Below are 15,788 nucleotides of genomic sequence, written 5' to 3' on the forward strand. Positions count from 1 at the left end.
CTATCCAGTTCTGGACCAGGAGTTCACACTATACCCTCATATGCTTTTCAGAAGACCTGGATAGAAGTTTACAGGGACTTACCTCCCCCATCCCTCTTAAACTTAGCTGGTAGACACAATTCTGGGTCACCCAGGGGGTATTTTCTAGCTTTGTTTTAAATAGAAACTACTGTTAGAAAAAATTCAAGTGTATTTTGTCTTCTATTATCCCTTTCTCCGTGTAAAACAAAATAGAAAAAGTACTTCAGAAATCCTATTTCAGGGACTATTCCCTTCAATTGAAGACCCACTGGAGGGCAGATCAGTCTAAGAGCATTTGGTGAGCATTTGTGGGTACTTTACTCAGAAAAGACACTCAGCCATTTGTCTTTGCCTTCTATTTCAGCCTGGTACTTTAGGCATGGAAAATGAATGAATGAATGAATGAATGAATGAAAGAGAGAAAGGAAGAAAAGAAAGAAAGGCAGAAAGGGAGGGTTGGTTTTTTAAATTAATTAGATTTTCTGGAGAGGTAGGCAGGTTGTTCATCCAGTAGATAGGAAATGATTTATTGTGAAAAAATAACACACAAATAAAACCAAACCAGAATGTGCACTGCTTGAGATGTCAGAAATCAAAGTTATCTCCAAAGAAACCTATTAAAACACTGTAATATGGGTCATTAGGAGAGCTGCCATAAACCCCTTAAATTTCTACAGTAGAGATGTATGTTTGCTAATAACTATAAGATTAGTTTTCATTACTATGATTTACCTTAGATCACAAAGTATCATTTCTCTACAAGACGTGACTGTCAGGCACTGCAAATTGAAGTTAGTTAACACTTCTGTGTAATTTCCAGGGTGAAAATGAGGAAGGTTTGGAAACAGTAGGACTGTATTTTTTTCCCCCTGATACAAAGCTTACAATTATCAAGCAAAGGGCCAATGCTTGGCCCCCAGGATACTAGTAACATTTCTTAACACATGCTGAAACAATGACAAGGTATTAATTTGAAAAACAATGAGGGACACCCCAAAGCCACAGTATCAAATGTTACACTTCTAAGCAATTTTCAGCAAATGCATGGAGCAGTTTCCATGATGGTCCTAGAATTGTACCAGTTTTATGATACAAAACAACAGTAGTTCTCCAATGAGATGGGACCAGTTCTAAGCAGGTCTCCCCTCTCTCTTTGGCAGCTGCACACCAAAAGACAGTCTTAGTAGGAAAGGGATCCTTACCTGGCAAACCCGAGAAACTTATTATTAGTGTTTCATATCTTCCCTGGGATACTTGAGATATAGCCTTTTCCTGGGTACATCTTAGAGCTAAGATGACGTAAAAGTCAGATGTAGCCACCTTTTAGTAACTTACCATGTGGGGAACAGTGCTTTATAATGCTGAGATCTTCAGCATGCCTTCTCTTTCAGGAAAGCTCACTTCCTTAAAAGGGCACGTATTTGAGATGCAGAACTCCTGATTTAAAAACCTATTTGGTTTGAGTCTTACTGATTTTTTTTTTTTAATCTATCACTGCACTATTTACCAAGAGTTGATATTTTTTCACGTGTTAAACTTTGGGATTTTATCTGGCTTTTCCTCTTAGAACAAAAGTCCCACAAAGAGCAGGACTTTGATTTAACTTTTAATTATAGTCTTAGCACACAGGAATGATGCCTGGAACCTAGTTCGTACTCAGTAAATATTTGCTCGTTGGACAGATCCATGACTGAATGAACAAATCCTCTGGTAACTTTTAGAGCTCTTTATTCCACTGCATGGATCATTACTTCATCCAAGGGTGAAATTTACGCACATCATTTACACATCTATCAGCCCTAGTTATGGAGCCATAGAGTGGAATTAAGATCTCTCTAGCTGACCTTCAAGGACTATGACTGGCAGCTATAGTAATGTATATAAAAATGTCTTGAAAGTTGTGCCTTGCAATATAAATTTATATTGCTATGATCCCTTCCCTTTGATATTGAATTTCACTATTAGCATCTACTTTAGACTGAGAAAGGAAAGGAGACCTGAAGAAGACAATAGAGATACGAATGAAGTCTCTGCACAATTAGTTTTCTTTCTCCTGTTCACAACTGCTTTTCTTTAACGTGAGTACCACATCGGATTCAAACAAGTTGGGCTTCCATCTCTTGATGAACTGAGAATGGAGAGGTGGGAAGAAGGAAATTGTCTGGGAATCGTGTGCTAATGAGACAGTGCTATTCTGGGAGGACAGACTTCCACATCAGACACTCATGTTCACCAACTGTTGGGACTCCTGGGGAAAGGGAGAGCTGTTCCTATACCCTGGGAAGACTTACAGGAGCAAATCACCATGCTGGCACCATAGCCAGGTAGTCATGGTGGTGAACATGAGTCCCTAGGACAGGAGTCACTTACAGTCAGGACATCATTTAAAATGTCAGGGGTATACCTCACCTGACTGAACAACTAATGTCACTAGATAAGCTAGGTGTTGTATCAGCACTGTGTCCTCCGGGTTGGATCAGTTTTTAGGTAGTGGCATTTAGATATGGATAGCATAGACAGACAGAATATAACACAGACTTCAGAAAGCATACAGACAAATACAGAAAAATCACTGTAGAGCTGATGTTACCACATGTGGAAGACCACATGTGGTTCTTCAAAAAACCTGGAATGACACCCACCCACCCAACACTAATAGTATTGGAAGGTTGATTTTGTGCACGTTGTCTCTTGGGAACTAGAGCAGCCGGGTCTACCATCAACCCCATGCTACTGACTCTGCCCTGCCTACTTCCTGCCCAGGTGACCTTGTACATACTATTTAATCTTTCAGGTGCTCCAGTTTCCTCTTCTGATGAACAGGAAGAAATGAATGATGGCCTCTTACAGGACTGTCTTCAAAAGTAAATGATTATTTACTGTATGTAAACACTACATATAAATATATGTGTTGTGTGAAATCATTTTCTATGGAATTATTTATTTTTCTGTAACACTTATTATACTGCTACTGGCCATAAAAGCATACATTTAATCAATTTACTTTCAATGTGTAGCATTGTCCTAAGCCATTAACTATTGGTACAATTATAGGTTTGGTTTTATATTATCTATCTACCTATCTACCTATCTACCTATCTACCTATCTACCTATCTACCTATCTACCTATCTATCTTTCTTTCTCTCTTTCTCTCTTTCTTTCTTTCTTCCTTCCTTTCTTCCTTTTCTTTTTTCTTTTTTTTTGGTTTTTTTTGAGACAGGGTTCCTCTGTATAGCCCTGGCTATCCTGGAACTCACTCTGTAGACCAGGCTGGTCTCAAACTCAGAAATCTGCCTGCCTCTGCCTCCCAAGTGCTGGGATTAAAGGCATGCACCACCACTGCCAGGCTATATTCTTTTCTAATACTAGAATAATCACTCAACTATCTAAGCATGTGTCTACGCATTAAGTAAACTCATCTTGTAGTGTGGCAGAATGTTTAAGAGCATAGTTTGTAGTATTAGCTGTATTGCTGTCAGATGTCTGGCCCTCCTAGAGTGGGGAATCCTCCGTTTTGTTTTCTCCATCTTTAAAATAGAGAAGTTCCAAAGATTAAGTATTAATGGGCCTAAAATAATGGTGGGCATGTAGTGGGTGAGTCACAGGCCTGGCTGGGGTGGTTATAATTACACTCTGTGTCATCAATGAAAGATAAATGATATCAGGGGCTATGTTGTGTCATTTTCTTCTGCCCCTCCAGAAGGAAACTCTGCTGAATCACTTCTGTTCTTTTATATCCTCAAGTTTCTAACAAAGCACCATCCATGGACAAGTGTCTTTATGATTATTGATCATAGAAAACACTCATAGCATCGAGTCTATTTTATCCCATCTTCAGAATAAAGCTAGACCTGGCCTGTGGAATTATTAGGTTGAGGCATAAAACATTGCCAACATTGAGCCTTTTCTGATTTTCCTAAAATGTTACTCTCATGTGGTTTGATGTTAACCCTGATGCTAAATCAAATTTCTTCATATATTGAGTCTTATCTGAATAGAATAGCCTTGAACTACTGTTACTACCTGATTGCCTTTCTGGCTTGAGGCATAAGCTGAAGACATCAGATCTCTGTGCTGGGAGCTAGGTATTTGCATTTTTGACATTCTTGAAGCCCAGTGGAGGACAGGGTTAGGGCAGCAGAGTTATCTATCCTTTGCTCAGGTTGTCACACCCTGAAATGCTCTTCACTGCGTGAATGCCTGTGAGGGCTTGGAAGTGTTGTATGAGGTCCACACATGTAGCCCTGTTTAGAGCATGCAGCACACCTAGCTGTGAGGTATCTTCATTGTAAAGATGGACTAGCATGGGCACATAAAGGGAGAGTTTGTTCAAAAGGAACTTAAAAGAGTAAAATGCTCTCCTGGTTGTGGTTCTGCGAGCCTTTTCTCTTCCCCATTCTCCTGCCTCCAGGAAGGAGTCAGGGCCCCTTGATGAGAGGTATTGTATAAATTCAAGCATAATTATTGATTGTACATTCTTCCATTAAACAAACAACATGCATGTGAATGCGACAGTCACTCCAATTTTCCATTTTGTCTTCCTTTGAGGAATAAGCCAATAAACCATTACACACTTAGCTTCCTGGGGAAATGAATTTAAATGTTAATATAAATCCTTTTAGAAAAAAACAAATTTTCACAAATAAGTATTTGAACAAGGAGGGTACTTAACCACGTTCGGAATGAGAATGGCTCAGGACCAGCCCCTTGGCGACTGTTGAGATAAGCTCCTAAATTTAATATTTTATAATAGACTCACACCTCTTTTGTTAGAAATGGAGAAACAACTTCATTTTCTTTCCCCCTTTATAGGAATATATTTAAAAATCTCTCCAATTTTATGTTGCTAATAGGCAGGGCAAAGTCCGTCTATAAACGTCTTCTGATTTGTCTCAGGTAATCCCACGCTTTAGCGTTCATGTCTAGTACTTAACCTCAATTTAAATGTAAATTTTGGGCAACTTCAAGTGCCTTCTCTGTGAACTTTGAGGGTTCTCTTCATTAATGAGGCCAGTACTAATTATGGACAGTTTTGTAAGTTTTCCTTAAAACAATTGCAGAGTTGACCCCCAAATGAACAAATTCAGAATTTATTTGTTTAAATAAAAAAAAATTACTGGAACCCTTGTTGAAACTTATAACTGAGGGCTGTAAGCGGTGCATTCTAGATGAGCAGAAAGAGAGTCCTGGGGAACCAGAAGAACAAAAGCAAGAGGGAGCTGGGTTAACCCACATACTGGTCCTTCCTTTCTGACACAGAAAGCCATGTCTTCTTCTCATTGGAGAAACACAGTCCCGATCATTTTCTTTGAAGGTCCACATTAGAAATATAGAGCTTAGGGGCCAGGTATGAAGACAGCAGCCACCGTGAAAGCAAAGCACAGAAGCAGATATCATCAAACAAAACATGATGCTCACATACTCATGGGTGGAAGAAAAGCACAAAAGAGGACACAGGCTTTTCATCCCAGCACTGGGTACAGACGCAGGCAGTCTCTGCATGTTCCAAGTTGGCCTGGTCTACATAGGGAGTTCTAGGCTGGCCAGAGATACAGAGAGACACTGTCTCAAAAATCCCAAACAAATAAACCCCAAACAAGACCCCATGAAAGTAGGACAATGAAATTAACCCAACTACAAGCAGTGATGGATGTTCAGATACTCACAGGCACGTCCACATACTTGGAAGCTGCCTTCACCTAAGGAGAAAAGAGAGGAGGACATTAGGCAGTGTTTGCGTTTCCTGTGCACAGCTCAGACACTATCTGAGTTCAGATGATATGTTTATGCTAGTCCACGGAGCTGACCAGGAAAAACAAAAAGGTACTAAAAAGAAAATTACTCCATTTTTTTTTAAGCGATAACCACTATTAGAGGACAATGAGCAGTTTTACAGGCTCAGGTTTTCTAGCTGATACAAAAGTTTAGCATTTTCCTCCCTTCCTTTAAAATAGAGGGAGATGACTACCTCCCTTATTGGGAGAGTGCTCTCAAATCTGTATTAATAATAAAGAGTGTTGGCATTCCTGACACCTTGGGTTTTTATAATTTGGCTGCTGGTTGTCCTGAATTCTACCATGTTTGGTGTATGATAGTTCAGATTTTGAAGTAGAAGGGATATGGTGAGCCCCTCAGCATAAAAGACATGTATGATTTTCCACAAGTTTTTCAAACAGAACTTTCTGGGCTATCCCAAAGCTGCTGTTATGTGCCTCTTGGTTTTAGGCACTAAAAACCCATATGAAAGGCTCAGGAAATGGTTATGAAATTCATTTTTGGGTGCCAGAAGTAGTGTTGGACCAAGGAGTGTGGACTCAGTCCTGGCTTCCAGTCCAGCGCTATCACATGCATGCTCTGTGACACCCTCGTGACTTTATCTCTCTGAGCCTGAAAATGGGAGACACTAATTGTGAGGAGTCCAGTTGCCGACATGGCATGAATCGCCACAAAGTCCACGGATGCCATAAGCATCGAACCATCTGGAGTTAAAGTTCTGATAAGCAAATCTGGGTGAGTTCCAGGTGCTTGGGAGATCTATACCAGTGTAGAAAGACTTCCACCTTGAGCGTCAAAAGTTGCTTTTGCCATGGGGAAATTTTGCCTAGTCCCTTAGGCTGGTCTCTAGAGTCTTGGAAAAGGGTAATGAAGCTGTGTACTCTGTATGACTGCTGGTCTGATGACATGAGGAAACATGAGAATGTGTGTGGTAAAGTGGGGGATACACGCATCCATTGGCTACCTCATGGCAACGAGTACTTCCCCTTCTCTACTATGATCTCAGTACCTTGATGGTTCCAGTTTCCTCTTGCTACAGCTTCTCTGAGAATGTGCCCATTTAATTTTAGTGACACGGATCACAATTATAATTTGGTTTCTTTTGGATCAGTGTCTGACCTCCACAAAATGTCACTGGAGCAAAGACTAATTCGGCCTTGCTTAGCTGTCTCCATTGTACAGGCTGCCTGGCTTAGAAGAGGAACTCTGGAGGGCAGGAACCAGAGGGAGAACATGTGACCAGTGCTGGCTTAACCTCTTCAGGGCGGGTAAGGAACAAACCCAATAGACCCTGAACCACCATTGTGATCAATACAGTAGTGGTGACAGCTGAAGTCTTTGTAAAGATTGCTAGGAGAAGAAACCCTCTTTTGGTACATAAAGTGATTCCCTTCTATAAATCTGTCCATTCCTATCCTATTCCAAAATCTAGTAAGTCAAGCAAAAAGGTGGTTTGCACCCCTTGCCCACACATGTCTCACCCCCTTCAATGTTATCTACAAATTACTAGATGTTTTTCACTTTGCAAAATATCTTGATGGACTCAAGTTTTCAGGGATTTATGTGTCCATGCTCTCAGCCACCAGACAGGGAAGCCAGGTGTACATGCACCGCTCTGAGCTCAGGCTACTGCTCTGGAATTTCCTTTCTTTACAGTGATCAGGGAAAACCAAGCCACAGGAGCAGAGCATCAGTGGTCAGAGTGGGTGCTGGCAAAAGAGCTGTTCTCAGTGAGAAATCACCTCCTTTGCTCTGTCAAGTTGATGCTTGGCAGTTGGTAGGAGTTTTGCTACAGCTGAAATGATCAACCTTTAAACACGCCTACTTACCATTTACCACTAACACACAGTTCCAAACCAGAGAGTGACACCAGTCAGATTCTGTTCCTTACGATTTCTATTCCCTTGGGGAGGCCAGGCAAGCTTGTGACATGAATGAAAACTTCATGTACTTTTATACTGCACCAGTCTCCAGTCACAGCTTAGACACACGTGCACATGTGGGTCCCTGTGTACATGTGTGTGTGTGTGAGTATGTAGTGTATAGGCCAAAGATTAACACTAGGCATCTTTGTTGATCACTCTCCATGTGATTGCTTTTTGAGGCAGGGGCTTTCACTGGACTTGAAGCTCAGTGGTCTGTCTAGGTTGGTCCAGGAATCTTTCTGTCTTTCTTTTACTGGGACCCTATGAGGATGTTGCTGAATCTGCTCACTGGGGAGTGAGCTCAGGTCGCCAGGCTTCCTGAGCCATCTCCTCAGTTCTTGGCTTATTCTTTATCTGGCCATCCACCAGATCTTACTGACTTTCCTTATCCACATTATAACAGAAAAAGTAATAGGTAGGGGGAAATTGTACTCCTATTGTGATTTGAGGGGTGGTAGATTATTGTCTTGGGCTCTGGCCATTAAACTTTAGGAAAGATGCTGAGGGCAGAGGTGAAAGGGGGCTGGAGGAATAGTCTGGACGGGAGGTGAAACAGGCGACTTCTTGCTTGGGAAATGAAGGGCAAGTATGAGAGCCTAGAACTTTCTAGTAGTTTACTGAAGCACATCCATGTTGGCTGCAGATTTGTATGACAGTTCCAAAACACCAAATCAGGGCAAAGGAGGAAAACGATGGGGTCCCAGAAGGCCTGCCCAGTAAGCGTCATCCCAGCAGAGACTTGCTGTCTTTGGAGGCTCACCTCTTCCCTCTCACTAGGAATAAGGTTGCAGACCTGTTTCTTTACCTTTACAAAGTCTGTTTCTTAACTCATTTTAGCCTCTTTGTGAGGTAAGAAATGGTCAACAACCCCTCTTCCCTTTTCTCCTCAACTCTCCATTTCTCCCCCCCCCCACTCCCCTTTTTAAAGCAGTAGGAGGAGACACCAGACTCAGGCCCTGGGACAGGGAAGCTGTGTAATACCAGTAGAACAATCTTTAAGCACCAAACTTCTTTTCAGTTTCATGCCTTTAGGCCAGTTGCATTCTGGGTAGAGAAGAATGACCAGATCTCCCCAAATCCTGGGACTTTGGATTCATCTGCACAAACTCCAAGTCTGCAGGCTGCAGAGTGACTCAGTTGGTAAAATTTTGCCTTGTAAGCATGAAGACTTGAGTTGGATTCCCATGTCAAAAAAGAGGTGGAAACTGAGGGAATCTCTGGGGCTCTCTCGTCTGCAAGCTGAGCCAATCAATGACTTCCAGGGCAACAAATGAGAGACTGTCTCAAAATAAGGTAGACAGTACCCAAGTAACAATATCCGAGGTTGGCCTTTGGTGTTTGCATGTAATCGACTGATGGGTACACACACACACACACACACACACACACACACACACACACACACCACAATTATCTGAGAATGAACTAGGCATTGCCTGTGAATTAAATAAATGACAGGGATCCAAGTCCGTTGTCTGTGATATATAATATATAGTCCATAATGGGTGAAAGAGATTTCTTTCTAAAGCAAGCTTCTGTTTTTAAGAAATTTTCCATCAGTGGTTATCAAAAGGGTGTGTGTGTGTGTGTGTGTGTGTGTGTGTAATATCTTTAATATCTTTTCTTTTTTAACTTTGTAAGAAGCCTTCTCATTGTCCAAGAGTATGGGTTCAGGACTGTCTGGGTTAGAAGTCTGGCTTTTAGCCCATTTTCTAGCTGGGTGCTTTTGAGCCTCCTTTGTAAGTGGGGCAGTAATAATGTTACTCAAAGGGACGCCAGAGACTGAATGAGACGATCCGACCAAGTCTATCCAATCATGTTAATAGTACTAAGAGCAGCTATTGTTACTGGACCTGCTGGGAACAGTGGCTTACTGCAGAGAGCGGGGACTCCTCACTCTGCTGGTAGTAGCCAGTTCACGCCTCTATCCATTGGCAATTTCTTGCTATGGAAAGGAAGCTAGGATCTCTCCAGAGTACTATCAAGTATCTTAGCAGATTCTGAGGCTGGAGGATCCAGGCAGAATCATGTTCCTCCTCAAAGCATGTTCAAATATTTCCAAGTACTCTGGGTATTATCTCAGGTTCCTGCCTCAGTTATATGCTTAGTGAAACTCCCTTCTCTGGGACCCAGTTGTGTGGAGACAGGAAAGAAGAACTTTTCCTCAGGCACTAGGTGTGCATTGCTTAGGAACAGGGGTTCACTCGCCCTCAAAAGAGAGGCAGGAAGTTTAACTTCAGCTGGCCCTGTTTCCTGTGACTCTTTCTGATCAGCCTTCTCATGGGACATCACCGTCCCCTTCCCTGGCAGTATTCTTTAGCTCCCTGACCCTGACGCCCAGGCAGAACCAGTCCTGAGAAATGAGAACAGAGAAGAAGGTCTAAAGCAAGAGAGGCCATGGAGGTGGAGATGGAGCCCATACATCCATAGGCCTGCAACAAAATCACTATAGAACAAAGGCCACAGCTTTAGAACAAAGGCCACAGCTTTAGAGCAAAGGTCACAGCTATAGACAAAGGCCATGAGTCCAGCACTCCTTTGATGATATCCAAACACAGTCACCTCAAATACTTAATAATTCATCTCCTTTAAACAACTAACGATAATAAGTTGAAACCCAGTATTGAGTGTTTACTAATTATTAATTAGGTTGAATTATTGCATGTTGTGTATTTAATCCCTGCATGAATCTTCAGAACAGGGATCCTATTAATATTTCCATTTTACAGTTGAAAAAACCAAGGCTAAGAGAATAACCAATAGGACTTGAAGTCACAGAAATTTGGACCTGTCATTTAGCTGCTTTTCTCAAATCTATCCAACTACTTTGGATAGATTGTGTGTGTATGTGTGTGTGTGTACACATAAATGTGCATCTGTGTCTATGTGTAGATACAAACTAAAATGCTTCTCCAGAACACATAAAGGTTTAAATAATCATAGGGCAGACTCGGGCAGGGCAGAAGGTCCAAAAGTGTTTCTTTGGCCTCTGTGTCCCAGCTAATTCCCTCAACGCCCACCTGACTTGGTGTGTGTAGCCGGCTTAATGGTCCCTCTATTGAGCACTTCCATTATTTTTCAGGTGCCCAAGGTAATCTTTTCATTGAACACTCACCAATGCTGATGACTAAGGGATTTTCTTCAGTCCATTCCTAATAAGGGGACCTGAGTTAATCATTGTGTAGCTTTGACAGCGAGCCCCGCAGGGGCTTAAACCACTTCTCCTGCTTCATTAGGGGAAAAAGCAACCCAGGTGCAGACCATGAGGACCTCAGGGTTTGATACTATTAAAATCAATGCACAGTCCAAAAAAAAAAGTGGATTAGGTCTTTTTTTTTTTTTTTTTTTTTTTTTTTTTCAAACAGAAATCTGGTGGGCAAGACTCAAGTATGGAAGAAAAAAAGAAATCTGAACGAAGACAAGTGAATTAGTTACTGCCTAGGCTTTTCTTTCTCCCCACAGTCTCTGAGTGAGTAGACTCCACCCCTGCCTGTCAGGCTTCCTTTGCTTTGAAACTGCTGACCACCCTACCACCTCAAAGTGGGAGCACCATGGAGTGCCAGGGCTGGCTGCTTTGGTGCCTTCTCACTTCTTCAACACAGGCCATCCTAGGGATGTGACTTAAGTCAAGGCAATTCAGTAAGATGGTGACTTGGTAATATAAATTCCATTCTCCAGTTAATCTCTCTTCCTACTTCATTTTTCATCCATTATTTTCTTCATATATGGAATGAAGGCTCTTTAAAAACTTTTATTATATTGATTAATTGATATTCTCTCTCTGTCTCTCTCTCTCTCTCTCTCTCTCTCTCTCTCTCTCTCTCTCTCTCTCTCTCTCTCTGGTGTCAAGGTGCCTGTATAGTTAGAAAATGACTTTCTGAGTTAGTTCTCTTTTTCCCCCATGTAGGTTCCAGGGGTCAAACCCTGTCGTTGGATTTGACTGCAGTCTCTCTATTCCCTGAACCTTCTCTCTGGCCCTAGAAATAGACCATGTTGAGAAACAGAATGTCTCCTCTCTTTCCTCATCTCTAGGCACACAGTGTTGCCTGGAGGAAAAAAAAAGCTTTTGGAAGGAATTTGGCATGGTACACTTTACTTAAGTTAGAGGTTTCAGGAAACTTCTAGAAGTAGGTGTTTGAGTTTCAGCATTCTAAGAGTTTTAATAGACCCCTGCAAGGTCAAAGGCCATCTAGCCTGACCTACACGATGATGTTCTAGGCTCATGAGAGACCTGGTCTCAAACAAAAAGGTTTGAGAGTGCACCCAAAGTTGTCATCTGTCCACCTGGACGGACACACACACACACACACACACAGAGAGAGAGAGAGAGAGAGAGAGAGAGAGAGAGAGAGAGAGAGAGAGAGGAGATCTCTTTGATTTTGCAGGGATTTACTAAGAAAAAAAGAAAATGAGTGTCTCTTAGTTATAAGGAAGCTGGTTCTTGCCACATATATGAGAAAGGGTTAGGATGCCTGTTCACTTATAGTGGGGGTCAAGAGGCTGATGCCTTAGCTGCCATCTGGGTCTGTTCCCTGTCAGGGTGGGCCAGGTCTTTCATCTCTTTATACATCAGTTTCCACCCTGGTAAAGGAAGAGAAATAATGGTAATATTAATAGCCCAGCTTCATGTGTGAGTGTGTCCTGTAGTTTGTTAATTCAAAAACCATATAAAAATGTGTATGGATATGGGCACACTTGCAGATGCAGAGGTACACGTGCATTGTGTGTGTGTGTGCGCGCGCGCGCGTGTGCCCCCGGGTGGACAGAGGACTTTGGGTGTTGATTCTCAGGCATCTTCAAAACCTTTTTGTTTGAGATCAGGTCCCTCATTGGCCTAGAACATTATCATGTAGGTCAGGTTACATAGCCTTTGGGCTTGCAGGGATCTACCTGCCTCTGCCACCTCACTATGCTTGGGCTTACAGGTACAAGACATCATGCCAGGGTCTTTATAAAGGTTCTGGGGAATCTCAACTCAGGTTTCTACATTTGATTGGCTGAGCCCTTTTTGCAGCCTAAGACAGGAATTTCTTAAGTGCCTGGGCACATGCAGGACACTGTTCCAAGCATGTCACTTGCATCAATTGTGTTCCAAGAATATTACTTGCATCAATTCCCTTAGTTCAGGTAAAATATTAAAGAATTAATGGAGGTGAGTTCTCGGCAACAATTGGCTCTGTGTGCTAGAGAACCAGATCATGAGGCCTTACATTGTCCTATGCTTGGATGTGTTTGCTTCCAACAAATAGTGAGACGATTTCATGTATGAAAGGGGCCTGGCTATCTCCTCTTTCTCACCAGCACAACTCAGATCAAGGGCTAGTCCTCCCCTCTGACTCTCCTCCTTGCATATAAGCTCACAAAGGTTATACAGATTGGGTGACTGTAACTGGATCTTCTCATTGGATCACAGATCTGAGGTCCAGTTCACTCTGTGTTATGCCTTTTCAAACACTCCTGTCACAGGTCCTGCTCTTCCTTCTCCATGATCACTGCTCCTCCATTGAGAATCAAATTCTATTCCTTCGTTCTCCATGAGACCAGGCTGGCCAGTGACACCGTTGATCGACAGATTGTGATAGAGTTGGCAGTGTCCCTTCTGATGGAAGGTGTCTGTGTTCTCACTCTTGAAAGGTAGCTGCCATTTAAGTGGAACTACCCGGAAAGCTGCCACACTATGGAGAGCTCAAATTGCCTGGGAAACCCTGGCAGGGTGACATCCCTCACTAGGGGCAGGAAGCCTGATGAAGAAAGAGGCCCCATTAGCAGATACCCAGTAGCACTCCAGCTCAGTCACCCGCCAAATGCAGCTGAGAGCACAACCCAGGGACAGAGCCAAACACCCTTCTGTCCCAGCTTTCCTGAGATTCCAAACCCACAAAAACTGTGAGTAAAATATATTAATTATTTTTATTTTCTTTTGTGATAAGGTTTAACATACCATACCCCAGGCTGGATTCAAACTCACTGTGTCGTTAAAGATAATCATGAACTCCCAGTCTTACCATCTCTACTTCCCAATTTCTGGGATTACAAGTTGCACTTCACCACTTGTGGGTGCAATGATAGCCTTATCATTGCAATGGTTTTTGCATAGGCTTCTCTGCAATGACAGGTAACTATGCCATTGAATAAAGTGCCACCTTTTCTCATATTTCCTCAATGCTATCCACTGTGAAACACTGTGGGGAGGGGGCTGATGGTCTAGGATAGGATTTGGTAGTGGCTTCTGAAACATTTAAGCTCCCTCCCTCTATGATATACTTCCTAAAACAATGGCATACTTCTGAAATACACCCAAACTCTGCTACTGACTGGGGACCAAGCATTTAAACACTTAAGACTATGGGGAGGTATCAACTGCAGGTATCTGGGGGTGTATGTGTGTATAATACTGGCCAGGGCACTTTATATCTAATTAATCCAATTAATTGCAGATTGTAATACTGAGGCTCAGAAAGGCTCTTGATTCTCAAGAGTTACTCTAAGAATATATATATATATATATATATATATATATATATATATATTCACTAAGCACACTCATTACTAGTTCCATGGTCTTGGGAAATCACTTGGCCTTCCATAGTTTCTATGATCTCATCTGAAACTGTGAAACATGAGGACAAACAGTATCTTCTTTTGAGGGTGCTTGTGGGACTCAGCAGGTTGGCATCACACACGGTGCTAACAGAGCACCTGGCATTCAATGAGAACTCAAAACCATCTTTCTAAATTATTATTAACATTTAACTCATGGTGAGCTGCAAGGGAATTGGCTATTCCAAATACATTTCCATTGGCCAATATGGTCCATGGGCCAAATTCAACCCATTGTCTGATTTTCAGTGTTCCATAAGTTGAGATGGCTATTTCATTTTTAAGTGGTTGAAAGAGAATGATATATTACCAGAGATAAAAATGATTGAAACTGATACTTCAAGATCCAGAAATAAAGCTTTATTTGAACACGTGTGTGTCCATTTATCTGCATATTATGATTGCTGTATTTGTGCTCAAAGGACAGATCTGAATAGTTGTGGCAGAGACCATGTGGCTTCTAAAGTCAGAAATACTTGTTATGTTCCAATTTGCAGATGGAATTTTCTCTCTTATGGATTAGGACAGACTTAAGGGGAAGATAGTTTAGTGTGTGAAAAGAATTAGAAAACATCAATTTCCCGTCCTATGTTGACCATTAACTACTTGGTAGGTATTGGCTAGTTGCCTAGTCTGTTGGCTTCATTTCCTTATCTATTATAATGAGGATCAGATTAATTGTATTCTTCTTAGAGTCCTTCCAGATTTGAAAAATGGGACTCTCAGAGGGCATATGACTCAGGTTCTAGTAAGAACGTGAGACAGGAAGTGTTTCTCATACCTTGAAAGGGTTATAAATACTCTAAGGGTAAAAGAAGAATGCTATTAATAATTTAGTATTCATATAAGTTCCGGAAATAAGTACCTAGGAAAAATGATAGTAGCAGAGGAAGAAAAACATTCAAGATAAAGAGCATCTACGCAGGAGCCAGACAACAAAGCACGACCAGCAGGGAGACTTGGCACAAACATAAAGGAATTAGACAGGCAGCCTATGTGGGGCATGTGTTCTGAGCCAGGCAGAGCTTTGGGTGTCTCTTAGGAGCCACCATATTGACTATTGTAGCAACCTCCTAGCTTCGAGCTGCCCATCTGACCTCTGTGGTTCCTTGGGGTTGCTCAGAGGCTATTCCAAAGGCGTGTGCTGACCTCTCCTCACATCCTAGCTGCTCTCCCATCTCAGTGCTATCCAGGTCCTATCCTGCTTGGCTTCCACGACTGAGCAAGGCCAGGTGCCTTCAGTGTGGGATGGACATAGAGGCATGCTGGCTGATGTCCCATTGCTGCCGAAATTACCAGCCCAAAGAAACAAGTTTCCTGTGAATGGGTAGGAAGCCCAGCTGCCAATTTTCCAAGACTTCCTACATTTGTCCACATTCTGCCCCCCACCCACTTCCAGTTTTCATACTTTCATTTCAGGGCGCTAAAGGAATGGAAACGGATGACATATCCCTAAATATGGCCT

At 42.2% G+C, this 15,788-nt stretch overlaps 1 protein-coding gene across 29 annotated transcripts in view; it reads right to left on the reverse strand.

Annotated features, from left to right (window-relative positions):
- The window catches only part of Cadps (calcium dependent secretion activator), a 431,715-nt gene that overhangs the window by 39,086 nt on the left and 376,841 nt on the right, over nt 1–15,788 (reverse strand). For all 29 annotated transcript variants that reach the window (XM_076931554.1, XM_076931557.1, XM_076931556.1 and 26 more), the window contains one exon: nt 5,690–5,722. In XM_076931554.1, coding sequence (XP_076787669.1) covers nt 5,690–5,722 — 33 coding nt within the window. The remainder of the gene's footprint in view (nt 1–5,689; nt 5,723–15,788) is intronic.

This window comes from Arvicanthis niloticus, chromosome 3, assembly GCF_011762505.2.
Source record: "Arvicanthis niloticus isolate mArvNil1 chromosome 3, mArvNil1.pat.X, whole genome shotgun sequence".
In the NCBI taxonomy this organism is placed as follows: domain Eukaryota; kingdom Metazoa; phylum Chordata; class Mammalia; order Rodentia; family Muridae; genus Arvicanthis; species Arvicanthis niloticus.